The sequence below is a fragment of the Euwallacea similis genome, chromosome 31 (genome assembly GCF_039881205.1).
Source record: "Euwallacea similis isolate ESF13 chromosome 31, ESF131.1, whole genome shotgun sequence".
Lineage (NCBI taxonomy): Eukaryota > Metazoa > Arthropoda > Insecta > Coleoptera > Curculionidae > Euwallacea > Euwallacea similis.
The window spans coordinates 1,147,771-1,175,524 of record NC_089639.1 but is presented as its reverse complement, the minus strand read 5'-3'; the positions used below and the strand labels follow the sequence as shown (position 1 = coordinate 1,175,524).

General features: G+C 32.4%; 1 protein-coding gene across 1 annotated transcript; it reads left to right on the top strand.

Annotated features, from left to right (window-relative positions):
* Nucleotides 1-746: 746 nt before the first annotated feature.
* Nucleotides 747-27,257, top strand: LOC136417960 (uncharacterized). The gene is made up of 11 exons (XM_066403822.1): nucleotides 747-999; nucleotides 12,836-13,101; nucleotides 13,163-13,432; nucleotides 15,191-15,367; nucleotides 15,430-15,692; nucleotides 15,744-16,101; nucleotides 16,156-16,302; nucleotides 16,357-16,522; nucleotides 17,642-17,852; nucleotides 17,914-18,331; nucleotides 26,293-27,257. The coding sequence occupies exons 1-11, from the start codon at nucleotides 982-984 to the stop codon at nucleotides 26,417-26,419; spliced, it is 2,421 nt and encodes an 806-aa protein (XP_066259919.1). The 5' UTR covers nucleotides 747-981; the 3' UTR covers nucleotides 26,420-27,257.
* Nucleotides 27,258-27,754: the final 497 nt, after the last annotated feature.

The window sequence follows — 27,754 nt, the reverse complement described above, 5'->3', positions numbered from 1 at the left end:
AAAATGTCAATCTTTCTTTATATCAAAGAAAAGCGAGCTCAAAGCTAACTAAAAAAGAAAAGAAAATAACTTATTGATTTAGGGCTACTAGAGCAATATTGACAATTTTATTTGGAAGGTAATTTCCACGGAAATCAAGGAACTTATCAATACTCTTTTTTTATTTCAAAATTTCCAAGGACAAAATTCGCTCGATATAGTTACCAGGACTTTGATCTATCCGTCCGCCTTTAGAATTTGAATGTAAGTTTTATGTCTTCAACAAATTGTAGCCTTACTCCTTTACGTGCTATAAATTCATCAATGTTTCGACACTTTAATGGGTTGAGCGAAAAGGATTTATTGGCTATCCAATCCAGCTGGATCGTCTGACTTACTAAATAGGTATTAAACGTTGACTTTATCTTTATAGTGAGGCCTTTGACAATATTTACGATTTCTTTTCGTGATTCTTGACATTAGTTCGCGAAATAAAGAGGCATGTCCTGAAGACATAATCTTCCAGAATGCATTTTCTGACTAATACAAATGAATTTTAGTTACTGAAACGTTATAGTAACAACGTTTCCACAATTAATTAGAAATCTAAAATTGTGTGAAAAATTACCTAGGTAGAGAGAAATCAAAAATAAATAAAATTTATAAATATTAACAATTAAAAAGTAGGCCGCACCGACGATCATACGTAGTATCTACAAGAAGACAAGTGGAAAGTGCACCGTCCGGTACCTATCAGCTCAGCGGAAGAGCTTACTCATTCAAAGACGTACTGCCTACCTATTGAAGAAGAGTATGCACAGATTTTGTACTGTGCAGTCGCGTCGGAACCACTTTTTAGCAACGACTAACGAAAGTACTTTTACTCTTAATTATTAGCGGCCGGCGCGGAATTTGACTTCTTTCTTATCGGTCGCGTATATGAAATCGGGAACAGATTTTTAATTATAGTGCCAATATTTGTGGTTTTTTGCTGGAAAAAAAATGTCAGCCGTTTTAAAGGTTAGTAGATCTTTTGCTTAGAAAAATATAGAAGTTTTGTAGCTGATTATTAATATACTGACAATTTTATCCCAAAACGACTTTCCATAACAATGATGATTTGATTTTGGTTTCCCTTAAAAATAATAACACATATTAATAGTATTGCCCTTAGAATAATTAAGGCAGATAGTTTATCAAGTACGAATTAAATTTTGGAATATTACAGATTCTAAACTAAGAAATCTGCATAAATGGACATGGTATAATACATGTTATTAAAACTTTTCTAACAATATAGACTTTATTAGACTATATAGATTTTAAAGATGTTGCACAATTATGTTTTTCGTCCAATTTTGTAAAACATTAAACAATAAATATTGTATTAATACAAAGTTAAACACAGAATATGTGTTAATATTTTCCTATCGACGAGAAACGAGAGTTAAATAATTTTTCTTTAAAAGTTAATTCAAACTCAAAGGTTTTCTATTGTTTTTGTCTTTATTCTCCCAGAAGGGTTCTTCTATTTTTAGAAAAAGAAAAGCGTAAAATATACAGAATATTTAATTGTTAATACTTTAGGAGTGCGGTAGAGAATCGAAAAATAAGGCAATTTATTAACAAAATGCTTTAACAAAGATTCCTATGGAGTGCTATATTTAGAATTTTTTCCTTCGTTCGTTGTTGCCCTTTTGATTATTCCTGATATAAGATTAAAATTTTAGGTCTTCTTTTTTTCTCAACGTCAAACATTTCCGCATTACTCTGTTTATTGATTATTTGAATTCCTTGTTCAATTTAGAATTTTTTTCTATTGCCTTTTTTAATATCTGAAATCGTTTTCAAATTTTTGAGAAGTAACATGGACACTATATAATTTTTCTCTAACTAAAATTTTGAAGTATACAATTTAATGGCATATGTAATTAACTTTTCGTTAAAGGTTACTGAAAATCGCATTTTTTAGTAGTATACAATTCATCCAATTGTTTCCTACTATAATTTGCGAAAAAACCTAATAAGCAATAGATTAAATAATCAGTAACATTTCAATTAAAAATTGAATCAGACTATCAAAGTTTACTAGATTTCCTCAAATTTGAATACAGGGTGTCCCAACAACAATTTACCTCCTCCCCCATCTAATTTCTTTATTTTTGATATTAGAAAAAAGGTTGAAAGGGCGAACCCCTTTCATTTTAAGAGTAAAACTTAAAAATGACTTGGTTCCCCTCCTTGGCATGATCCGTCTCCCCGCACGTGACATAAACTTCCTTATTTTAAATGGGATTCCTCAATTTTTTTGGCATTTTTAGAGTTCTTGTTAAATTTTAAAGTCAGTTTATGTAGGGTGTCTTGTTTTTAAAATTTACTGTTTTCGAGTTATTCCGGAAAATTTGAAAATTGAAACAGCTGCAAGGTTTCACGGAAATTGGTGTTTATTTTTCCGTAACCGCTACGAGTTTCGAAATCTACCTTTTAGGGCTAAGACAGGACCTAATAAATTAGGTTTTAATGTATTTAAATTTTAGAAAAAGTCTTGGACAATCCTCGAAATACGCCTTCGAATTAGCAAAATTTCTACGTCAATAACTTGTTTATTTCAAATAGAATGTTCCAATTTTTTACGGCATTATGTTCAGAATTAAAAAATCTAAGAGTAGAATGATCGAGAAATCTTTCGCGATATATCCTAATGTTTTTTTTTAGTTGTTTATCAAATTCAAAATAAATTTGCTGCATGTGCTGTTTCTCTCTCTGGGAATAAACTATACTCTAAAAAGTCTTTACAAAACTCTACCACGTATTTTTCGGACCAAAATAAGCCGATTTAGCAAACCTTAGCTTAGTTTATGTGCAATAGGGCCCTGAAGTTGTAATTATAAAATCTTTTTTTTTATATAAATTTGGAATTGCTTAAGTGACTTTCGTAAATTTTGGTACGTTTACACAGTTTTACGGGCCAAAAAACCCATATGAAAATTATGATAAAAATCAATCCATAGGCAGAGAACCGGAGCCGGACCGGAGGATCAGTAATAAAACATTTCAAATCTTTACGCCAATGGATAAAAAAAAAAAGTGGATTAAGCAACTGATGTATTAAAGAAAAGGTACTCTCGATAAGATACGATAAATCGCACAGTTTTCGCAAAATTTGCATTTTAAAAATTGATAACGTGCTTTTGAGAAATTTTTAATAAATTAATTTTTTATTAATGTGGATTATAGAAGATGGTTAAAATATCGATAATTTTCGCAAATACGAAGATTTATACGACGAAATATATAAAGAATTAACTCTTTGCATAACCTATTGATCGCTTTTAAGATGATTTTTTGAATTCTGAATGCGATGCCATTGAGAAAATTAGAACATTCCATTTGAAATAAACATCTTATTGACATTTGAAATCATACAAATTCGGAGGCGTATTTTGCGAGTTGTCAAAGACTTTTTCTCAAATTCAAATACGTCAAAACGTAGCTTATTAGGTCTTCCTTTAGCCCTAAGAGACCGATTTCGAAATTTATAGCAGTTAGGGACCAACACCGACTACTATGAGACCTTGCAGCTGTCAAAGTTTACAAGTTTTCCAGAATAACTCAAAAACTGTAAATTTTAAAGATAAGACACCTTACTTAAACTTACCTTAAAATTTAACGAGAAATCTAAAACCTTCAACAAAATTCGGAGGTTTCATTTAAAATAAGAAAGTTTATGTTACATGAGGGGGGATGGATAACGGGGGGAGAGGGATGGCAATGAAACCATTTTCAAGTTAGTATTTGTAAAATAAAAGGGGGTCTCTGTTTGAACCTTTTTTCTAATGTCAAAAATAAAAAATTAAGTGGAGGGTAAATTGTTAATGGGACGCTCTGTATATTGTGAACTTTTTGTATCGTCAAAAATGAACCACGTAGGACCCAGGGCTCATTCAAAATATGAGGAAAAGATTATTTTACAAAACGAAAATAAAATAGTTATAATAAAGAAAAAGTATACATCAAGACAACGGAAAATCTAGAGAGATTATAGTTTCAGTTGATTTTATAACATATAACTAATAAGTTTTGTAGGTTATGTATATACCTATGATGCGTCTTTATAGATATCTTTGTAGAAGCATCATAGATATGTATGTACCTAACAAGTACGACAAATGATACTTTAACAAACGCTTATTGTAGCTGAACGAACAAGGTTTAGCATTTAAGTATAGTGAAGACACTTTCGGTCGTGTTAAGTACAATACTTACTCTATTGGCGCGTGTACGTTAAATTTGTGGTCGTTTGTAAATTCAATAAACTATTATTGTGCAGTAAAAATTTTTTCCTACAACCGAGAACTAAAGTGCCTTTATTGCATGTGAATTAAAGCGGGAAGTGTCAAGGTGAAAACTTTTTCTGGGTATTTGATATTGACACGTACGTGGTAAATCTTTGACCCCACGTACATATGTGTATAAGATTTTCCGGAGGATAATATTGAGTTGGAACCATAAAAGATAATAAAGCTAACACACATGCGATTGTAGAAAAAAGATTGTACTCAATACGTACAAAAGCATGTACTGTACTGATTGGTGATCACGCAAAACGGAGTTCGGTCAACTGCAATCAACATTCAATAAAGTATTTCTTTGTGCGTTTGTTAGGTAATTAACCACCTTACGCCCACATGCGGTAATGCCACATTAAAATTTAAGTTTCACAAGACAACAAATTGGCGCACGAAGTGAAGTGTGCAAAACGAAGAGCAAAGTGATGAATGGATAGAGTTTTTTCTATTGAGTTGGGATAATTAATAAAAAAAAAAACAAACAAAAAAATTGTACATTTGAAGTACCGTTTCGAAATAACAAATTTCTGAATGTCACGTCCTGAAATTTGTTATTTAAATTATGTACTTCACAGACGACGGAATACAAAAAAATTTATAACAATATTCTAGAATAGTTCATAATCAAACTGCTAGCAATGTACTAAAGTAGTCATTACCACACGTATATCAATATCAGCTGCCTGATTGTCTACAAACATTTTTGACCATACCATATGCAACGTTTATGAGTGCGGCACAAAAATTTACCGCACGTATACTGTTACTCATTTAAAATTTATAGTAAAATATATAGGGTTACTTATGCAACCAGCTCAATAAAAAATGTTTGTCTTTCTATTGTTGCATCTAAATGAAATTTGGTTTTAGGCTAGAATTGACCTTTTTGACTCCAAATAAAATATCTTCAAAACGGTTGCAGTTCCAGTTACATCGGAAGTAGCTATTAACTTCATTATTTTTAATGGAAGCCCCTAATTTCATTGCCATTTTTGGATATCTCGTTAAATATTAAGGTCAGTATGTCACTATGTAATATGTCTGGTGTTTAAAATTGACCGTTTCCGAGTTATAATGGAAAATTTAAAAAGTTTGATAGCTGCAAGATCTTACAAATTTGTATTGTGCCACTGCAAATTTTGGGATTGGTTTTCTGGTGCTTAAAAAGGACCTAAAAAGCTACATTTTCATGTATGTATTTCAATTTGATAAAAAGTCTTCTATAACTCTCGAAACATGCCTCCGAAGTTATATGACTTCAAATCTCAATAACTTGCTTATTTTACATGCGACACCCTATATCTTACAGCATTTTCGAGTCTAGAATTTAATTCTGTATCAAATATTATTAAGGTTCTCTGGATTGATTCTAGATAAGGTATCTTATTCGAAATAAGCAAGTTATTGAGATTTAAAGTAATGCACCATCGGAGGCATATTTCGGGGGTTGTGAAGAACCTTTTGTCAAATTGAAATACGTCAAAACGTCAAGGCTTATTAGGTCCTCTATGAGTCCTAGAATACCGATTCCAAAATTCCCGGCGGTTAGCGCACAATGACGATTTCTGTTGGATCTTGCAGCTGTCAAAATTTCCTAATTTTCCGGTATAATTCGGTAACGGTAAATTTTAAACATTAAAACACTAAATAAAGTGACTTCAAAATTTAACGAGAAATCTAAAAATGACAAAACAATTAGGTGGTTCCATTTAAAATAACGAAGTTTGGTAGCTATTATCCGTATATACGGAAGTGCCACCATTTTGAAAACATTTTACTTGAATACAAAATGGTCGATTTTAAGCCTGAAACCAAATTTCATTGGGTTACGATAGTGGGAAGGCAAAAATTTTCTATTGAACAGGTTGCGCGGCTAATCCTGTATAAGATTTCAAATGTATAAATGTCTTCTCCGACTATTAAAATAGAAACAAATGGAAAAAAGAAAAACTCGGGGGCAAATTGAAGAGGCAATTAGAAGAGGACATTGTTGTATCGCATCAACTTTATCTTAATTAATTATTATTATTACACGCCAGTACCCACATTGGAATTTTAAAGACATAGTAAGTACCTCTTCGCCTATCCAAGTGGCGCAATATTTCTACTAAAAGATATTCTTTAAGACTTCAGTGGTATCTGGTCAGCGTGTCTTCAGGGTTAAAAAATTATAGTTGTCATTAAGAATGAGTGAGGTAATTATACACAAAAATTATGCTTGTTTTCGCGTTATTATCCGAAAGCGAAACTGCACTTGACTGTCTTATTTTCCACACCATTTGGCAGGAAAAAGTTTGTCTTCGTGTGCATGTCCGGCTAATGGGTAAAACATGGAATTTCACTTGCAATGATAAAAACTACATGACCACAAACTGGTGTATGTGATTTACTGACCCATATTGCCAGTTTTGAAATTACAGTATCGTATTCAATTAGAATTACATATGGTCTCTGAAACTGGTTTAATTTAAGGAAATATTTATGAATTACTTTGATTTCCCCATTCAGAAGTAAAGTTCAATCTGATATTTTTTCATGGGTAAAAGTCCTTCTAACGATGCCTAACGTACCTGACAATTAAAGTGCTATTCATTCGGACTACATTTAAGGCAAGTGGAGCAAAGTGTGTGCCCATGCTTACGTTTTTCCACTCTGAATTTTTTTAAGCGATTCTATGACATTATTTGGCAATGAATAATTAATCTTTTATGGTGTTTTCTCCAACATTGTTGTTGCGATAAGCAGGTTACATGTAAAAGCATCTGCTTGGGCCGGTATGTCTAAATAAATTCAAGTTTGAAGGTGCCTATGGCCGACTAGAGTTCATTAAATACCAGAACTCATTGTTCTTACGGAGGATAAAATTCACAACGTTTGTTCTCAGTAAGTAAGCGGATCTGTACTAATTGCTTGGTGGTCTTTTGAATGCTCTATAATGTCATTAGATAACTAAAGGCCTAACAGAAAAAAATTATAATTAAAGCTCTAGTTTGCTGGGGAGTTTAGTTGCAACTCTGAGTGTCTTCCGTACCTTCATGGAAGGTATACGTGACTTTCACATTAATAACGCAGTAATGTATGAAGTTATAGCTAGGTGGGTATCTGCTAAGTTAAGCGAAAGGACTTAACAAATCTTAGACATCGCTTTCCGAACCAGTCAAATTCCTGAGAATATTACAAATCGAAAGCCCTGACTCACTTATCTCTGCATTTAAATGAGAAGCTTCACAAGTTGTTCTATTACAGAGAATACCTTCACAGGTATTAGTTTCGGTTATATTTTGATACACTTATTCGATGTTTCTGGGCCAAAGATTTCAGTGCGTTTTTACGTATAAGCCGAGCTAATTTTTTAAAAATGTTTATTTGAATCTCATTCGCGTGAGGGACCTACTTAACTTTATCTCCGCTACTGCTTGTAAGGTAGGGTCCTATGCAATATGAAGTCAGAAGCATGCTGAAACTATTTGAAAGTCAAGGATTAAAAAAATAATGAATGAAATTAATAATCATTTTATAACATTGATGGGGCAGCAAAACATACACTAATGACTTTTAATTGTTTAATTTTGAGTGTTTGTGAATTAATTTTAAAATTTCAATATTTTATTGCCATTCCAGGAAAATTTGTAGCAATTGTTGTGCCTCTACCATTTTATTAAGTTTGCACTGAATTTTTTTATATATGCAGTAGAGCTGTTTCATAGTTTACGATGCGCTTTCGTCATGTCTACACGATTTTTTATTTCAAGTTTATATTGTAATTTTCTTTCCTACATTGCTTTGTATCACTTCTTTACAATTTATATTATTTTTTTATGTCATGTTGTCGTCGCCCCTTCACCATTTTGTTAGGGTTTTGATTTGGCTTTCTTTACGGTCTTATTTAGGTTATGTTCGTCACCCTTCCACAGTTAACGCTAATTTTTTTTATAGTACAGTTTCGTTTTTCTTTTACCTCAACGTTCTGATTGTTTTCTTTTATTACAATTTCGCACTTTCATTGTTTTTTCTTTTGACGGTGTTGCGAAAAAATGGAACTATCAAGGTTTTGTTTAAAAAATGAGATGCAAATATACTCAAAAACTATCGTTTTATTGATATTTTTACATCTTTTTTTAAGTTTTTTTTTGACAAAGCATTCTATTATAGATTCTCTAGCATAGTTTGAGCTTAGTCTACTCTTAGCATTGAAAGACGAATTGCTCATTATCGGGCTTTTCCTTCAATTTCTTAAAACACTTAAGAGTTTACCTTATAGTCATATTCGAGCAAAGCTGGAGCGGTATAGGATTAGGTTACCTGCTTGGATATGTTCATGTATGATATGTGGATAAGTTCATGTATTCAGGATTGGAATTTGTATATTATGTTAGTTTGAGGAATTTTTAATTCGAGAAAATGACCATCCACTTGGCTGTGCCTCAGCTTTATGACTATATTAGACCCTTTCATTTTAAAAGCGTACCTTAATCCTATTAAATTACACTGATGACTTCAATTTAATTACTACTGGCAGAAATCTGGAACCTAAATTGTATGGAGTTAATGGATTAGTATAATTTAATGAAAAAGGTTTTGTAAAGATGGAATCATTCTGAATTTGAAAAAGGTACCGTATATAATATTCAACACTAAATACACTAAATTAATATGTTCTTTCCGATGTTGTGCTTGGCAACTACGTATTGGGCGTGTTTGAGAATTTTTTTTTTTGAATGCGCTCATGAAATATAAATCTTCTTCACAAAATGATACGAGAACGCCTGTTTCCAGCTTGTGTGGGACTCCAGGGTTTCCAGAGTTGCTTTTCCTCAAAATGTGATGCGTAGTTGGCCAGAACTCATCTGGATGTGTTTTTGCCCTTGTGAAGATTTTATCAACTCTTACTCTTACAAAGTCATGTACTGACTGCCAATTAATGTTACAACGAATTTCTTCATTGTTAATATTCATTGGAGCATCCGCCGTCCTTCGGAGGTAGATGTTTTCGACATCTTCTATTGGTGTAAGATGAGCTTATGTAGCTTGCTCTCATTCAGCTGATCCATATTTGAAGATCGGCTGCACGACGAGCTCTATTAGCTACAGTTTCCCTTTTACGGTAAGGTTAATTATTCTGTTCAGCAGGGGAATAGTTAGATCATAACACCTTTAGCTTTGGCAATGGTGGCCTGTACATGAAAGTTTTAGGTCATTCCTTTATCTAGATCCAATCGTAGATAACTGACTGCGTACTGCCGAGTCACTTCAATACCATTGATCTCCAGTGGATCTGATAATTGCTTGAATTGACTTTAATCCTACAATTTACTAGCCGCTACTACAAGTCGAGTAATGCTTACTGAATATTTCTTTGTATAATCATCTACATTGGGTGTTTGGATAAAATGGCTGTACTGCCCACATATTATATTTGTGTATTGGCTATTCTTATAAGTGTGGTAATCATAGGCCTCCCACAAATTCTTCCTTGTCGATTTGACGATTGACTGACATGTAAAGAAGCTGTAAATAATTTGGTACATTTTTGTCGACAAACCTGAGGCCTGTATCTTGTTCATCGGGCCGTCGTGACAACCTCTGTTTCTTCCACTTAATTTTTAAAAATGGAAATCTTATATTGATAGATACTGTAAAAGATGGACTACTGTGTGTTACACTCTTAGAATTCTGATACGATATCTTCATAGAAATATCTCGAGAGGGTAACATATTGCCAACTTTGTCTTAATGGAAACAGCCCTAAACATCTGAAAAAACTGCAAGCACGTTGTAATTTCCTTCGTTGGAAATTTTAATTTGGAAAGAGACAATATCATCATCACCATCATCATCATATGAGTGGGTAAAACAGTAGACAATAATAGGAAATTAAGATATTAAATTAGTAAATGGCTATTTTATGAAAGTTCTATACGATGCTTTTTTTACGATTGAAACAATACAAATTTGTGAAAAATTAGAGATTTACTGACTTTAAAGTAAAAAAATCGATACAGCTATCACTAAAATGGCAACCGGGTTTTTAATGGATTTACTTATTTATCGACGTGTGCGCAACACATAGCAAATGAAAGAGATAATATAGAAAAAGAGGGGTTTTTTAGCTAATTTTTGAATAAATGCGATAGCTGAGTTGCAGAAAAATTATTAAAAAAAGTATTAAAAAAATAATAAAATATAAAAAAACTATAAAGACATTTTATCATTAGGTTCAACAATCCACGGTTGCTCGAGCAAGGGAATGTCTTAGGCTGGAAGGAGCGCGAGTCGAACCGATATACAAAGAGTTTTTCGGTGAAGTGTAATATCTTTGATACTGCTTTAAATCTGTATTACTTTATAAATTGAATTTTTTTGTCGAAAACCGTTAACTTTAGCGATTTCAAAGAAGAATAAATTTTTTACACAAAATTGAATAGAGATTAACGTTTGCTATTTAAAATATCAAAATATCTACGAGCAAAAAAATAAATGTATTTAAATGGTCAAAGTGCACTGTAGACAGCGCCCTTTATGTGATATCGCAAAAACGATGGCATATTATGATTTTTCGTTGAAAAAACACACCTGTATCGAATTTCAACAAAATCCATTAATTACTTTTCGACATATTTAAAAAAACGAATTTAGAAATGGAACTTTGACACGTTGTAACTTTTTCAATATCGATTTTTTGAAAAAAGCTTACAAAGACTATTATATTTATTTTTACGTCTACTATTGGGATCCGAGAGATTGCCATCATATTCTGGGACACCCTGTATATTACCACATTTGTCAATTCCAGTTACAAGTATTCGTAATTTCTAATTGTGTAACAATTTGCCACAACGCTTACTAACCTGACAGTTTCAACTTATATAACCTAAAAGAATATGTCTTGTTACGTGGTAATAAGCGGATACGAGGAGCAAGATTGGCTTGCAGCCATCAAAGTTGAAAATAATTCAACGTAAAATCAAACATGGGTAGCCTAAAGCGACCATAAAAAGGAAATATTGTCAGCAATATGACTGGTTGCATTTTGTCGGGTTTTGTGTTTTCACAGTTCCTTCATTGTAATTAATTTCCAATTGTGGCGTAAACTGTAATGTTTCCACTTGTGACACCAGTTTGGTATCGTGGATTTTGTCAGGAACGACTCACGAAGCAATTTATTGCACTGTTAAATGCGAGTGCCACCTTCAATCAGGTTTATAAAAGAGAGGAACTTAGGAATATAAAATATCTATGTAAACAAATGCATGTCACCTGCACGTGATGCGTTTAAAACGAGGGTATTGAACAGGACCGTAGTCAGCCCCTTATGACAGTGAAAAGGTTTTTGAACAAGTACTTTAAATAAATTATATTTCTCAACGATATATTAAGTGTATAATGTTTGATTCTATATAAAACTAATTTGATAAGCTGAATGTGGCATCTTCGTCTTTTTCATCTGCATTAATAATGATCTGTTCTAGTCTCATTTCCATGATATTATCTAATTTCCACATTTTCTCCTTTATCTTTCCCTGTATATATTTTATGCTGTTTTGCAATTTCTTGGCTGTGACACTTAATGTACTTTGGTTTAAAAGATTTTTAACGTCTGTAGGTTGACGAAGTCAATCTGAAAATTCAACCAAGAATGTAAAAACGCAAGAAAATATGGACGCAAGAGAGTCCGAACACAAGAGAGAGATTTCTAAGGTACTAAGAACTTAAGTACTAAAAGCCTTGAGAAACATCCATAGGCGTAACACTAACTAAAGGGGATTGTTAGCTAAATTCTTATCTAGCGATCAACAAGATGGATTTTTTTACAATGGTTCAGCAATTGTACTGCTTCAGTGAAAATATCGCAATGTTAAAATGTAAATGTTCTTGAACAAACAAGCCGTTTTGAGAGCTACTAGTACCAAAATCCATTCGTTATCAGTGAAATTAATCTAAGAAAGGGCGTTGCACATAGGCGTAGCAAAAAGGGTACATTAAAAACAATAGTCAGTTTTTAAACTTTTCCGAAAACCTTGTTTAGCCTTTCGTCAAAGACCATAGAAACAGAAGTCACCTTTTCGTCTTTTTTACACTCGTTTTGAAATCTTTCACGAATAATGTTCAAAATGAAACTTTGGGACATAATTGAAATTAACACCCAGTATTAGAGTGTAATTTCCACGGTTAAATATAACGAGTTAAATAAGTCACCTGGTAAGGTTTCTTAATAAGTGGCGATTAGCGGAGTAACCTTACAGGTGAAAGTAATAAAAGTAGGTGATGAGACGGCGAGTTATTGACTCTTTTGCCTCCAACAGCGCACTTTCTTTTGCCGGCCCGACGCTCGGTCTTTTAACTGCCAGATGCTCCCGATTGGAAAATTATAGATTAAAAAATAAGAATGGAATGTTTCGATTGTTAATTAAATTTTTTTTTTGTGAATCACTGAGCCGGTCCAGACTGCTAATACGAAACATATGCCATATTGCCCGAGTAGTTTCAAGCAAATATTCTCTTTGCAGATCGTACTTCCAGTGGTGTTAACTTTCGCATTGGGGGTTGCAGAAGAGTCCACGAAAACTGCTTTACCTTTTCACACTCGCACCGAATTAAAAGTGTCTAGAAGTCTTAATCCGGACGCCACTCAAACCCTAAACGTACTTACTAAGGATGGAAGTGTCGCTCAACTCATAGTGAAAAGAAGGAATAGGTCTAACGTAAATGGCGGTCAAGATAAATCAACTCCCGGTAGTTATGTACAGATCGCATCAAGCGACCAAAGCAGAAGGTATTTGACTCAATAATCATTAGCCATAAAGTAATAACTGGATAACCAACACTCTTTTTAGTCAGGATACGAGAAACATCAGAAAACTAGGAGTAAACCCTTCCAACACGTTTTACTTCCCTCAGGAGAAATCCGAGCAGTACCCCTTATCCGAAGATAAGCCCAATTCTTCTTCTTCAAAGTTTGTACCGAATTGGATACCCCTGTCCCACGTATATTATCAACCCGGAACTGTTGTAAAACTAAACTCAATAGCGTTAATGCGAAATTCTAGCGACTTCAACACCAGATCAACCAACAAAGGACTTGGCAATGTTATAGATAGTGATAGGTGAGTATTTAGAGATTTAATAAAGGCGTTCGCTTGAGTAATTGCGATAATACGTTTGTTCCATCAGAATGGTTCCTCGGTAGTTTAAAGTAATCTGATTCGATCTAATAGTTACGGGTCAGAATTAAATGTCAATAAAGGTGCTTTTTATTGTAGCGGAATTTCTCTTTTTAGACTTGTGTAAATTGGATTGGTAAGTATTAAGACAATCTTTTTTGTGTTAACGCCAAAAGGTTTGGAATTTAGATCTTTGTTTATGTTGTTGTGTGTGAGTACAGTCGTCATTGATAAGGGCATATTTTTTTAAGCAGCAAATCGAGAATTTCATAAGAGAAGGGATTATATTGCGTTAATAATAATATGGGTTTTGCCCTTATATTACTAGGTCATTAGAAATATTTTACGCACAAAGTAAGACAGAACAGTGAATGGCAAGTGACGTAAATTAAAATTTTACATCTACTTTTAGACAGCAGTGGAGGCATTTATCCGTCATTGTCACTATTGTCAGCTTTTTATTAAAGATTTTAAGTCAATTATAGGTATGTGAAACATATACGTAAACGTAAATTAGACAAAACTAATCAGTTTAACATTAGCGCATAGTTCTTACTTTTTAGTTTAACAACAGAGCTTGTAAGCGTTGTGCGTAACTGTTACCTGAGTTTACTATAAACACTGTGTGTAAACTTTGTCATTAACTGTTCATTCTGTATATTTAATTAAATAGAATATTTTTACTTTCATTCATGTTTTATTCCTAGTTAATAAAAAAATTTAAGAAATTCAAAAGCAAAACTGTTGCGGTACAAATTGCAAAATGGTGAAATCGCAGCTTTTAAGTGTGTTGAAGCTCTTCCTATCCCTGCTCTTCGCAGCTTTTTCGGTAAAGATCAGAGATCAACATAATCAGAGATATGTAACGTTCCTCCATTTTGTGCTACTTAAAATGTTTATTTACTATTTTATATGTATAATCTCAAGTTAAACTTTATATTTCACGATCATACAATGTTTCATTTGAATGTTAGGAAACTCTAACCATCATCGATTTTGGATTTTTCTCTATAGTTTTCGTTTATCACTTCTAACCAATAGCAAAACTATAAGATTAAATAGAAACAGTAATTCGGCGCAAATAACTTTTAGGAACAACATAGTGATGCATTCGTTATGTATTGTATTTAGTTTGTGCATTGAACGAAAAAGCTCTTTTTCTTTGCATGCGAAAAAAAATACTTTCGACACCGGTTAGATGCCCATAAGTTCAAAAAACTTGTAGTGAAATCCGCTGATAATATTAAGTTTTCGTAATTACCTGAGTTCGTTAACGTAAATAGCGCTAACATTTACGACTTGAAGTAATATGCAATTTCAAAAGAACAATAACGTTAAAGAAATATTAAATTTATTTGTTTTGTGTGAGAAATAGTTTAAGTTTGTAGTTTTTAGCGTTTACGCAGAAGTACGCACAATGAATGTGATGTAAGCAACAAAATTACAAAATGAAAATTTGCAAGCAAAATATGACGAGAAAAATTGATTGTTCTTTATAGATACAGAATGAAATAACCACAAAATAAAGCAGATAATTGGAAAAAATGCAACAAAAACCTAATTTTTATTGTTTACTTTATATTCATTGCATTGTACGTACTTTTGCCTAAACCCTAAAAATTACTATCTTAAAATATCTCTCAAAATCTTAAAATTCTCTCCTTGTAATCCTTTTACGAATGTATTCATGATGACTTTTAGAATACCCCACGTGATTCCAAAACCGGTCAACATAAGGTCAGGCGAGGTATTCGTAAAAGGGACAGAGAAGAAGCGTGCCAGATCAGTCATGCAACTGGACAGTGATGGTATTCCAGTGATTCATGGAGTTCGAGTACCAGACGACCCGAATGATACTAAAGTATGGAGAAATGCCAGGTAATGTGCTCTTGATTTTTCAGCTGAAACTCTGTTAACTGATATATTTTCAATGTGCTCAGGGTAATAAACGGGGAGTTGGTTCCCTACGAAAAGGACTATAAACCACCAGCTGCAATTCCTGTTGGCGAGCTAGTTTATGCCAATCAAGTGGCTGAAAAGGAGTCTCAGGAGAAATCCGTTGGGCCTTTTTCGAAAGAAGATAACTTTAAAAATATAGAAGAAAGGAAGAATTCTATGGGACCTTTTAGCGTGAAAGACAATATTGTCCCGCAAGAGAGTGGAAGAAGTGACCAAGATGATAAATTTGTTCGAATTGGATCTGGTGAGTTTCAATAGAAGTAGTTGTATAATAAACCCATTGTCTTCCTTTCAGTTGGTTTTGGACCTTTTACAAAGGACGACAACAGAGGATCTTCCAAAATCAAATTCTTAGACTTTATTAAGGAAGTCAACGAGAAGGAAGCCAAAAAGAACTACAATTCTCGAAAATATAGAGCTTATGATGACTATTATTCGCCTGGACAAACCAACGGTTTATCCGCCGCTTATGAAAATACAGAAAATATTTATGGTTATGATGACACTAGTGACATAAAACAAGAATTAAACGCCGATAGCTACGGCAACTACTACCCTAATTCAAACCCCAATGGGCAATTTCAACGACGAATGTTAACTTACCCAACAAGTGAAGTGTATTATCCTGCATCTCAAATGTACAGTCCACCCAGGTAAAGAAAATTTAAATTCTTCTACTTTAAGTCTTTTTAACAATATGGTTTCAGCACAACCAAGCTCAGCCCAGTAACTTTTACCGAGGGGGTAAGAACCCCAGTTCTTCAATATGCCCATCCGGAATTGGGAGTTCAGCCTGCCAAAGCTACCAGTGAGGAAGATGAATACAGCTCAGGAGTTATCAGGGATTCGTACAGGTATAATAATTGGTCTAATTTGAGAACAAATGAAAGAATTCTTCTTATTTTTAGAGAAAAAGATTATACTGCATATGGAGATGTTAATACTGGGAGGCAGCAGCAAAACCGGTACTACACAAATTCAGATAGTAATAGCTTGAGTTTCTACAAGAAGGATGTTTTGAATTATCCATACAACACTTATTATATTAAGCCTAAAACTGAACAGCCGTTTTGGGTGAGTGCCTAGTAAAATATATTAAAATTATAAGTTTTATTTAATTGAATTGCAAATGAGGCACTTGAGCGATTTAAGAAATATCTAGGAGGGTTTCACGTTCAGTTTTTACTTTTGAAGATATATGTATCTGATGCAACGATCTTGAAGAATCGAATGTAGCAAACAATTGCCGACATTCCGTTAAAATTGGTCCTATTTTTGGACCAAATGACCGCCATATAATAGTGCCCTTATGACGTCATCTTGTCGCCATAGAATATCATTAACAAGATATTTCTAAACATATCGGGCAAGTTTAAAGAAATATTTTCTAAGTCAAAATAAGAAAAAAAGTTTCCGAGGTAGACATTAAAAAAACAATTGTAGTGTTTTTGAAAGAATTCGGCAGCAAGTTGGAAGATTGGATTGGTGTATTTTAATTGCCAGTAGTCATGTTAAACTATCTTCTTATATATTAAAGATTAATTCCATTTATTTCAAATTTTTGACTTGTCTTAAGTGCGTTCAGAAATGTGTGAGAGTTTGGATTTTAATTTTAAATTAGAGAACGAGCCGAGACCCGAAAAAATATTAAGGGACAAAAAAGTTGAATTTTTAGTTTCGCTATTCGGAATATTTATTAAAACTGCCAAAACCTGCTGGGCGTTATTATTTTTGCGAACAATCGAGCCGGGAGGCAATTTCAGGCCGAGTAACTCGGCACACACGTCTTTAACATTTCTGAATGAACTTTGAAGTGTCTAAAAGACACACAATCGTATTGTTATTAAAGGGGAAAAAATTAATCGGCTTAAGGTTTTTTTTAATAATGAAAAACCGATTTTAATTCTGAACTTCAACACCCTGTATTTCGAAGGTGAAGTGATACCGGACATATGCTTAAAGGAACTTTTTTTCTTACATGACTCAAGGAATATTCCTATACATTAGGACTGTATATTTAGGAAACACCTTGTATAAGACATAGGGTGTAATGGTGTAGCATGTCAAAAAACCGTCTCACACTTATCTAAACTGTTTGGAAGTTGTAGCCGACGAAAGCGCAAAAAGTGTTAAGAAGTCCTATTTCAAAAGGTTATATTTCGAAAATCATGAATTCTTTTCAATTTCTTCTAGCTTAAAATTACTGAAAGCATTAAAGACAACGTCCAAAACGGCATTCAAAACATGCAAAAGCTTACTAGACCAGTGTTCGAACCCATAGTGGAAGCTACACACAAAATATCTCACAATCTAGGCTTCGGAGGAGTAAATGCCCAAAGAGCTGAGGAAAAAGTAGGGCTAATTACTCCAGTGGCAGGAACATCGGTAATTCTACCCGCATTAGGTGAGCTAATTATAAAGCTCAAATTCCATAGATTTTTTCAAATTAATATTTTATCCTAAAGGTTTAGTAGCAGGTGGGGCCGCCCTGGGCCTCGGAGCGGCTGCGATGGGAAGGTTTTTCAGCCCTGTTGAAAGCATGAGAGCAATGCAAGATTTAAATTCCCACAAAATGAAAACGCTTGAAGATATGGACCCTCAAAATTTGGTGTTTATTGTGGAAAATACGGACAGACTGAATGAAGAAGGTGACGTGACCAGTGGCGTTAAGGGACGAATTAAAAGAAGTTTGTTGATCGAGGATGACGCCGATCTACAGATGACAGATGTGATGAAGAAGGCCGGAAAATTAAATGGGTTGATGAATCCAGAGTTTTGGGCAGACACTCCATGCTCAAAGCAAATATTTTGCCAGGTGATGCTGCGGCAACATCCCGATGAAGTAGTTTTCATGGAGAAGAAGATGATGCGACTTATTTCTTCGTAAGTATTTTTTAAGGACGATGTTTATTAATAAATTTATACGCATCGTCAATAATTGCTAGTTATTCTTGCATAGTAGAAAGTAAGTTTTTCGACATCAAGCTTCAAGCCGCTAAAAGTTCCATGTAGGTCAACGAAAGTAATATCGATTTCAAGTTCAAGAATTCTATTACTATGTACTTGGTTTTGTGCAAAATATCGTGGTAGAAGTAAAAAACGGAAATATCAATCACGTGCTAACACTGCTCTCAGCAAAATTTGGAATTCCACAGTTGATAAACTAGAGAAATCTTATATAAACAGATTTTTGACACATAGCCACACTTTCTACAAATCAATTTGAATAAATACTGTATTACAATCATCACTTCGAGGAATTCTTTATCAGAAAGTGAAACTGAGGAAACCGTCACAGTTTATCTGAAAAGAATTATAAGTGCAGTTATGTAATTTAATCTTCATTTGGTTTGTTTAGACAAATTACGTTAACTAACGGGTCACGTAATATTTTAATTAATCATCATAATGCCTGAAAAAGGCTAAGTCAGTGCAGTAATCAGGGTATTATTTTATTAAACTACAGTTCAAGACTTTTAATCCTGCGGCGGTCGCGACTTAGCAAATTACACAAGCGGTGGCACGCGGCTTTTAACCGCGGCATGTAACAAATAGTTTTTGTTTTTTTTTACTTATAATCAAGTTTTAAACCATTCCAAATGGCTTATAGCAATTCTAAATATCAATTTGTTTTAAACAATTCTAAAGAATTTTGATTACTTTATTTACAAGGTGGTCCATGTAATATGGTCTACTATTTTATATCAAAAATTGTAGGGTTTAATTTGTTCAGTTAATAACAAAGGGTTGTTATACTGAAGCACATTTTTAATTTTTGGGAAATTTTATACAGCGTATAAAAAAAATATTCAAACTTTTCACATTTCAAGTAGCTCAGACTTAATTTTTTTAAATAGGATACCTTGTATTTTTTCTGAAAATGAATTCTTATTTTAATTCATCTTTAAATAATATATATCAGTTATATAGTAGCAAACAAAAGTATGGAAATATTTTCTTAATTCAAAATATTTATAAAAGCCGTTTCAGAAAAACAAAAATTAGTTGTTATTTATTTCAAAGGGTCTTCGGAATTTTTTTATTGTCAAAAAAACTTGTTTACTTACTTGCTGAAAGAAATTTTTGTAATAAGGCGTTTTATTCTTTTCATAAGTATGGAAACATGTGATTCAGTCTTCTTTTAGAGCACACTACTGTTGATACTGAATAATTAATTTGAATTTTTGAAGATTAGTAACTTGTTAAAATGCCAAAGTGCAAATATTATAGTGCTGATTTAAAACAAACAATTATTTCACTGTACTAAAGTGGTATGAAGCAAATTGATATAGCAAAATCGCTTAACATGCATAGGGGCACTGTTAGCAAAATTGTTAAAATATTTTTGATTTGTGGTACTGTACATCCAGCATTTAAAAAATACAGACTATTAAAAACAAGTGTAAAAATGGACAGAAATATTATACGAATATCAAGAAACAATCCAAAGAAATCTGCTGTTGACATAAATAAAGAGCTAAAGGAAGAGTATCGGGATGTAGAGGTGTCTGATATGACTATTAGGCGTTGTTTGTTGTCAGTAAATCTTCATGGCAGGGTTACGGTCAAAAAATCTCTACTTACAAAACACCACAGACAGAAGGGAACACGCTTTACTAAAAAGCATAAAGATTGAACGCAAAATCAATGGTCTAATGTCCCCTTTAGTGATGAAAACAAGTTTAATCTTTTTGGTTGTGATTCTACTGGATATGTTAGATGACCTGTTGGCCTGGGTTCCAAAGTACCTTGTGTCCACAATAAAGCATGGCGGTGGAAACATGATATGGAGCTGCTCTCGATGGTCTGGTACGGATCCACTAGTAAAAATACAGGGTAGAATGAATGCGCAAATCTATCTTAATATTTTGAAAGATCATTTGATTCCATACGAGGAAAACATCTGCCACTGTCCTGGATTTTTCAACTTGACAATGACCCCAAACACACATCTCGTTTGGTTAAAAACTGAATTGCTGATCAAAGAATCCGCCTGATGTGCTGGCTTTCACAGTCACCGGATTTGAATCCTATAAAGAACATTTGGAATTATCTGGACTGCAAAATTAGAAAAAGGAATATTAAAAATTGGACAGATCTTTGGGCGGCTTTACAGGAAGAATGACAACGAATTCCACCTGATTTTTGTGTAAAACTTATTGACTTTATGGACCGAAGATGCCGAGCGATAATTTATGCCAATGGATATCCCACTAAATACTAAATGATTTTTAAATTTCATTTAATTTTCTCTTTATTATAGAAATATTTCCATAATTTTGTTAGTGCATTATTTTGTTAATTTAAAAAATACACCAAATTATAAACTATGTCAACTATTTTAATTTGATATACATATGTTTTTTATGCTTGCTATTATTATTGCAACATTATTTTAATAAATCGTTTTTATCATGGAATCACAGCTAAAAATTTAAATATTTCCATACTTTTGTTTGCCACTGTATATTTAAAGAGATCTTATATACCAAGCTGATTAATATCATTAATCAATCATTTTTTTCTATTTAAGTTAATAATTACACATTTATCATTAAATTAACTTACAATTATAAAATTCTAACATATAGAAATTATTCTAAACTAAAATTAAAGCTTGTTATAACAAATTTTCCACATGGCTACCTCTATTTGTCATGCAAATGTATCTATTTCCTCTAGTTTTCTTGTTGACCTTAAAAATCTTTTTAAAAAATGCAGGGTATTCCAGTTAAAAAAATCAAGTTTGAGACACTTGAAATGTAAAAAAATTAATATATTTTTTTCTCACCCTGTACAAAATTTCTCGAAAATTAAAAATATGCTCTAGTAGAACGACCCTTTGTTTTTAACTGGACAAGTTTTAACCGATTCAGTTAATATTATGTGAATTTATTGAGAATTTTAAAAATCTTAGTTTTCCTTCGGTCTCTACTTTGAATTGAGTTAACTCAAAAACTGCTAAAATTTTTTCATATTTTGTAACAACAAAAAATGATTTTAGTTACAAGCAGAATTAGTATCCGTAAGAAAATATAGGATATTCTATTACAAGAAAAGTATTTTTGTCACGTCACGGATTTCTGGACTATCCTGTAACATCGAAAATATAAAAATTCATGAAAAACTGAATAACTTTTGTATTAAACTTTTTTCAAAAGCTTACGGTATTTTAGATAAGGTAGTGGATCATCTTACGTAGATCACCCTGTACATAAGCAATGTGTGATAAATAGATACATGGATATTCCATGTAGGAATGATCATCTGGTGGGTTTGAACTGTTTTTTCACTTCGTATTTATTTTAAAAATTCAAAATAGCCATTTTGTGTATTGAAACTCTTTAAACTTAAAATTACTGTTTTACAAATGACTAACACAAATATGATTTGATGTAAAAGAATGAAGCTACTATTTAAAATTTTCAATTTTGTAACGGAATTTTAATATATATTACTTTTATTATTTTTCCCTTGCCAATTTGAAAAATTTAGGCTTTAGTGAATTTATGACTAATATTTTTCACTCAATCCCATCATTTGCATTTCATAAAAACCGTAATTAATATAAGAAAATCACCTTATTTTCAATATCCATATCATATTATAACAGCCAATTACAAATTTTATGCCTTCATGGAATGCAAATAAGATTTCCTGGTATAAATAATGGATTATGACAGTGGTATAATTTGTCAAATAAATGAGGTTAGAAATTCAGCAAATATCAAACTTTATTACAAGTATAGTGAATTTCTGAATGTTTGGTTGAAAAGGGGAGTTTGGAAATTTGACACATTAGCAGCATTTTGACATTTATTGAATCTCTAACCTTTCTGTCCAATTTGCCCACTGTCACTGATACATTTTTAATAAGTTGGCATAACGAATAGGTAAAGATTGTGACGTTAAGGGTTGTTATATTTTAGCCCTGTGGAACATAAATAATTCGTATGAGTAAAGAGGTCACGAAATTATGTTTTTGAAGTCAATGAGATGGCCCCTGCGATGAAATTAATAATTTATAGATTTAATTGAATTTCGATATGGTCTTATGATTCTTGCACGCAATATCAATTTCAGACAGTTTAGTAGAGTTTCTTGGCGTTTGAACTCAATTAAAGCGAAATTTGATGGAATTAAACTCGGTTGAATTTTGCTCATACATATAAGTGATTTTGTAGCTCTCATATTTTCTGAAATCCCTTCATTAATCGTCGATTAAAGCCCATTCTATGTATTCCCGTAGAGGTTTTGAAATATTATTTCCTATGTGTATAATCACAAACTTCTTAAAATGCAATCGCACTGTTGTGAAATTATTATTAGTTTCCTAACTTATCTAACACTATGTATTAACTTTTTTTTAATAGTGATCTGTATTGTTTATTTCTATTCTTGGAGGTGCGTTTTATTCTCTATCTAATGATGAATTCCTCTTTTAATGTATTAAAAGCTAAATAAAATTTGAAACTATCCCGTTAGTTAGGCTCTTCTTAACTAGTAATTTCTGAAAGCTTCTAAAGGATTATTTTGGAATGGGTTTTTCTGGAAATATTTCCCGTTTCCAAAGAAATTTTTGAATATATTTAATATTTTCCCGAGATTTTCTTTTGACGAATCAATACTCCTTTCCTCAGAGAAATGCGAAGAGATTCATGTTGTTTGCAAGTTTTAACGTAAGAATTCTTGAAATTTTGCGATTCTCAGAATGTCACGCCATGTTCAAGTTTTTCCCAAAGAAATATTAGGATATTTCTGGGATTCTTCGACCGTCTTTGTTTTGATTAATTAACTTCAGTTTAGGTTCAGGTAAAAAGATAAATTTCCTTTAGAAATTTTCAAATTTTGCATTGCTCATAAATTCATATTAAGGTCTAGTTTTTAAAGTTTTTGAAGGGCTATTTTTTATTTGTTGTTCCCTGATATTTTACTCGTTTTGAAAGGAATCTTTGAGCATTTCTGGAATTTTCCTGCAGTTCTATTTGATGAATTTTCTGCAAAAGCAAGATTATATTACAATATTAAAATAGACATTTTTTTAATTAAGGAGGAACGTTCTTTAATTTATTAATAAAACATATACAGAATGTTTGGTAGGGCCATAGAAAGTTTTCAATGGAAGATAGATGCGGTCATTTTGAATTTATACAGTGTGTTTATTTGAAAACTTAGCAACCCAAATATTGTAAAAACAGAAATATTTATGAAAGTACCGAGTAAGGTGGTCTTCCAGGTTGTAAGGAACACTTGACATTATTTGTGTAAGCCTACTAGTTACCCTTTGTCACCCCGCTACCCTCACTTGAACATTTTAAACGGTACTCCTCACCAAGTTGCACCTCATATTAAAGGTAATTAGGAGTACAGAATATCAGTACATTAAGAAACTCAATTTGTCAAAGTGTTTTCGAAAAATTACGTAACAACGAAAGAAAAGTCAATTTAATGTTCTTTATTAATCGGGTTCAAAACATCAACTTATCCGTAGCAAATGTGTAGGAATAACGTTTTTAGATTTGCAATTTTGTCCTATTCAAGTCGCTAGATGCTTAAAATAATTTTCATTTTGTGCTAAACATAAATACAATCTGCTTTCGAATTCCTGTTGGACCTTTTGAAAAGTGTTTCTAAGCCCGACATTCTGTAGTTATGCGATTCTTTAGTTTATTGATGTCTTCAGGATCTGATTTATAAACAACTGATTTAAGATGGTCCCAAAGGAAAAATCAAGAGGCGTTACATCAGGAGACCTTGGAGGCCATTTAATTGCTCATCTGCCAATCCATCTTCTTGGAAATCGGCCATCAAGCCATTGTCGCACCAACATGCCATAATGTGGTGGTGTCCAGTCTTGTTGAAAGTGAAAAATATTTTGGTTGAGTAGATAATCGCCGTTGTAATCTACTTGTGTAGCTATGGCCTCTGTTACAAGATAATCATTTGACTCTTGTAACATATTGGGGTGTACTTTGCTATCAAGGTTATCATCGATGAATGATGGTCCAATTACAGTATATTTGAATATTCCAGCCCGTACATCAACTTTTTGAGGCTACTGAGTATAACTTTTCCGAAAAACATGAGGATTTTGTTCGCATTGATAACAACAATTCTGCTTGTTAACAATACATTTAAATAAAATGTGCATTCATCGGAGAAACAGATATTTTTAACAAAATTTGGGGTAGTGGTAATCAGTGCTGTGATGCGTTCACAAAACTTAGTTCTGTGATCGAAATCATCTTTAGCTAGTACCTAATGAATTTACATTTTGTATGGATGAAACTTGTGTATTTTCGTCACTTTTGCAATAGAACCAATAGAAATTCCAGTTTGATGAGATACTTTTCTAATTGATATGATTGGTTTAGCTATAAATCGCCTTAACACTCCAATTGTGGCAGCGTCATTCAATGCTTTAGTTTGATTTTGTTTTAAATTGACTACTGACCTTGTTGTAAATTTTTCTAGAAGTTGCTTCCCGTAGACACGAGAAATACTTTTATGAGAATATTTCTCATTGAAAACTCTAGCAGTCTGCCGAGAGGATTTGTTATTTGCACCTAATTTAAAACAATTTCCACTCTTTTTTCTACAGAATATACCATATTAATCGAAACGTTAATGTTACTCTGCTGCACATCATTTAACAGGTACTAAATGACAAAATCTTTGCAAAATGAATTTTTGTCCGAAAACGATGAATGGAATGCCTCTGATCTGATGAAAAACATTTATTTTTTTACTTGTTGAACAGAAAGGAATACCAAAAAATCTGAGAAGTTCGAAAATTTATTGCATGTATTTGACACGGTGGTATGAGTTTTTCTTTAATTTTACGAAAACGCTTTGACAAATCGATTTTCTTTATGCACCGATACTTTGTACTTTCAATTACCTTTAATGTGAGGTGAAACTCGGTGGGGGGTGCCCTTTAAAACTTTCAAGAGGGGTAGCGGGGTGGTAAGGACTTTTAGGTTTACGCAGGTTATGTCAAAGGTGTTCTCCTTTGCAACCTTGAAAACCACCTTATTCAGTATTTTCATATGTCTTTTCGTCTTTATGACATTTTGGGTGGTAAGTTTTGAAATGAATACACTGTATAATCATATTTATCTCTATACAAAGTCTCATCAATTTTGAAATATCGGCCTAGAGGAGAGAATAGGGAGAGCAGCGTAGAGGGGGCAACTAAATACATCAGAATTAGAAGGTATCGTTTTGAAAATGAAATTAATTAATTGTAGTATTGTTTAAAATAGAATTAGCGCCATAAGTTTTAAAATGATTAATACTTATTTGTTAATGTCGCTTATATTCTTATTGTGAATATTTTCTTTTGTCTTTAGTTTTGTGAAGTATAATTTTGTTATAATATCACATCATTTAAAAGAGTATACGATAGAGAAGTTTTTAAGACTATTTGAATTTTTTGAACCAGGGCCGCATTAGAGAATTTTTTTTAATGCAAGAGTAAATTAAAACCAAAGTATTTTCACATATTAATTTGTCTAATTGTCTGTAATAATAATTTTTAATTGATTTTGTTTTGTTTCGTCAATATGCATATTAAAAATATTTTCACTCGTGGAACATATTTAAAACCAAAAAATTCACTTAACTCTATCAACTCAATTATTCTGTATGAAACCCTAAGAAGGCCGATATTTTAAAAATAATGAGACTTTATATTAGTATAAATATGGTTTTATAGATTCAAAATGACCTCATCTATCTCTCATTGAAAATGTTCTATTGCTGTATTAACCACCCTGTATATTCTTCATTAAAACTCACCTTTTTTACAATATCTATTGAGCTTACACAGGTTATTCTTTTAGATTACATCCCGATATGGCCCATTCAGTATCTCATCATCTGCAGGAAGTAATGGACGCCATCAAGCAGCAGGATTGTGCCAGGTTTTCTTGCAGCCGGAAATTTCCGTTTCCTGCCCGGGCGGCGTAAAGATGGAAAAGTTTGCGAAGGGCAAGGAAAACGATGAAGGTTTTTCTTCTTTTCGTAGAAGCCAAAAAATATTGAGAGCAGATATATTATTGGATATTTCATATGTTTAAAATTTTATTTTGGACAGAAAGATGTTAACTATCTACAGTAGTTAGAGTGATCCATTTTAATCCAAATATCTCTGAGATTATTTTTTGTAAAATGCCAACCACAGTTTCTAATAGAGATTTATATTTAAAGAAATGATTTTATTGTTGCGATAATATTTATTGAATAAATTTAACTTTAAACTATACGTAGGTATTAATTTACTTGCATATACTGATTTTGGATATATTGCTCAGTACGAACCGAGTGCTACAAACAGCAGCCACCTTTTGCACTCAGTTCGAACAGAGTAGGTAGATTTAAATTTTAATTAGATTTTTATTTTTGTTATAGCCCATGATAATATAGAGCCTTCAGAGAGAGGTGTTCAAGCTTGTTCGAGATATAATGTCAATTCTGCTGAATTTAAGGAACTTGTAATTTCGCGGATTGTAATCATTTCTGAGGGCCCTAAATATAGATATATGTATAATATTAACAATGTTATTGAAGTTACCTACTGTATGATATATAATCCAACTAAGTTTTTTTTTTCAATTATTGAAGTGGTTTTAATACATTCATGCTAAATCTTAATATTTGCTATCTAAAATTGCTGTAGATACTGCTTATAATAATTATAAAAAGTTATTAATTGACGGTGATTTAGATGTTAATTATACCTATCTATTAAGTGCGTGCCAAATATTGTAATGCATGTGTACCTACAGATGTAATATATTTTTTTATTAGAATACATGTTGTTTAATATATCGCGTGGCTTTAATTTGTACCCCTCTCCTCCTTTTACTTTTTAACCAATTATTATTGTTGGGTAATGCTTTCTTTCATAATGCAAAATTTATGAAAGTATCACTTCCATCAGACACATAAATTATCTTTCGATAGACATGTTTGGTCTAGTCCCTCCAGGATTATTGTATATATTATATAAACACACAGGTTCGATGTGTGGGTGTCAGGAGCGATGCTTAATAATTTTTTTTCTTTTTCTACGTCTTGATATAATAAGACACTCTCTTAAATCTATCAGACGGCATAGTGAATAATAGACAATCATTAGTAATTAGTGTGTTTTCTTTTCACCCTCATAACCCAATAATTATTATTTTTTCATTCTAAAGAGGTTTTAAATAGGATAAAAATTACTATCTTATGATGTTTGTTTATTTTTTTTAAATTGCTTATGTCAGCGGTAGTGCAAAATAGCCGATTTTTAAAAATTGA

Coding starts and splice junctions, on each gene's coding strand:
- LOC136417960 (XM_066403822.1), top strand. Junction 13,433..15,190: donor AATGTTATAGATAGTGATAG/GTGAGTATTTAG, acceptor GATGACTTTTAG/AATACCCCACGTGATTCCAA. Junction 16,303..16,356: donor GTTATCAGGGATTCGTACAG/GTATAATAATTG, acceptor TCTTATTTTTAG/AGAAAAAGATTATACTGCAT.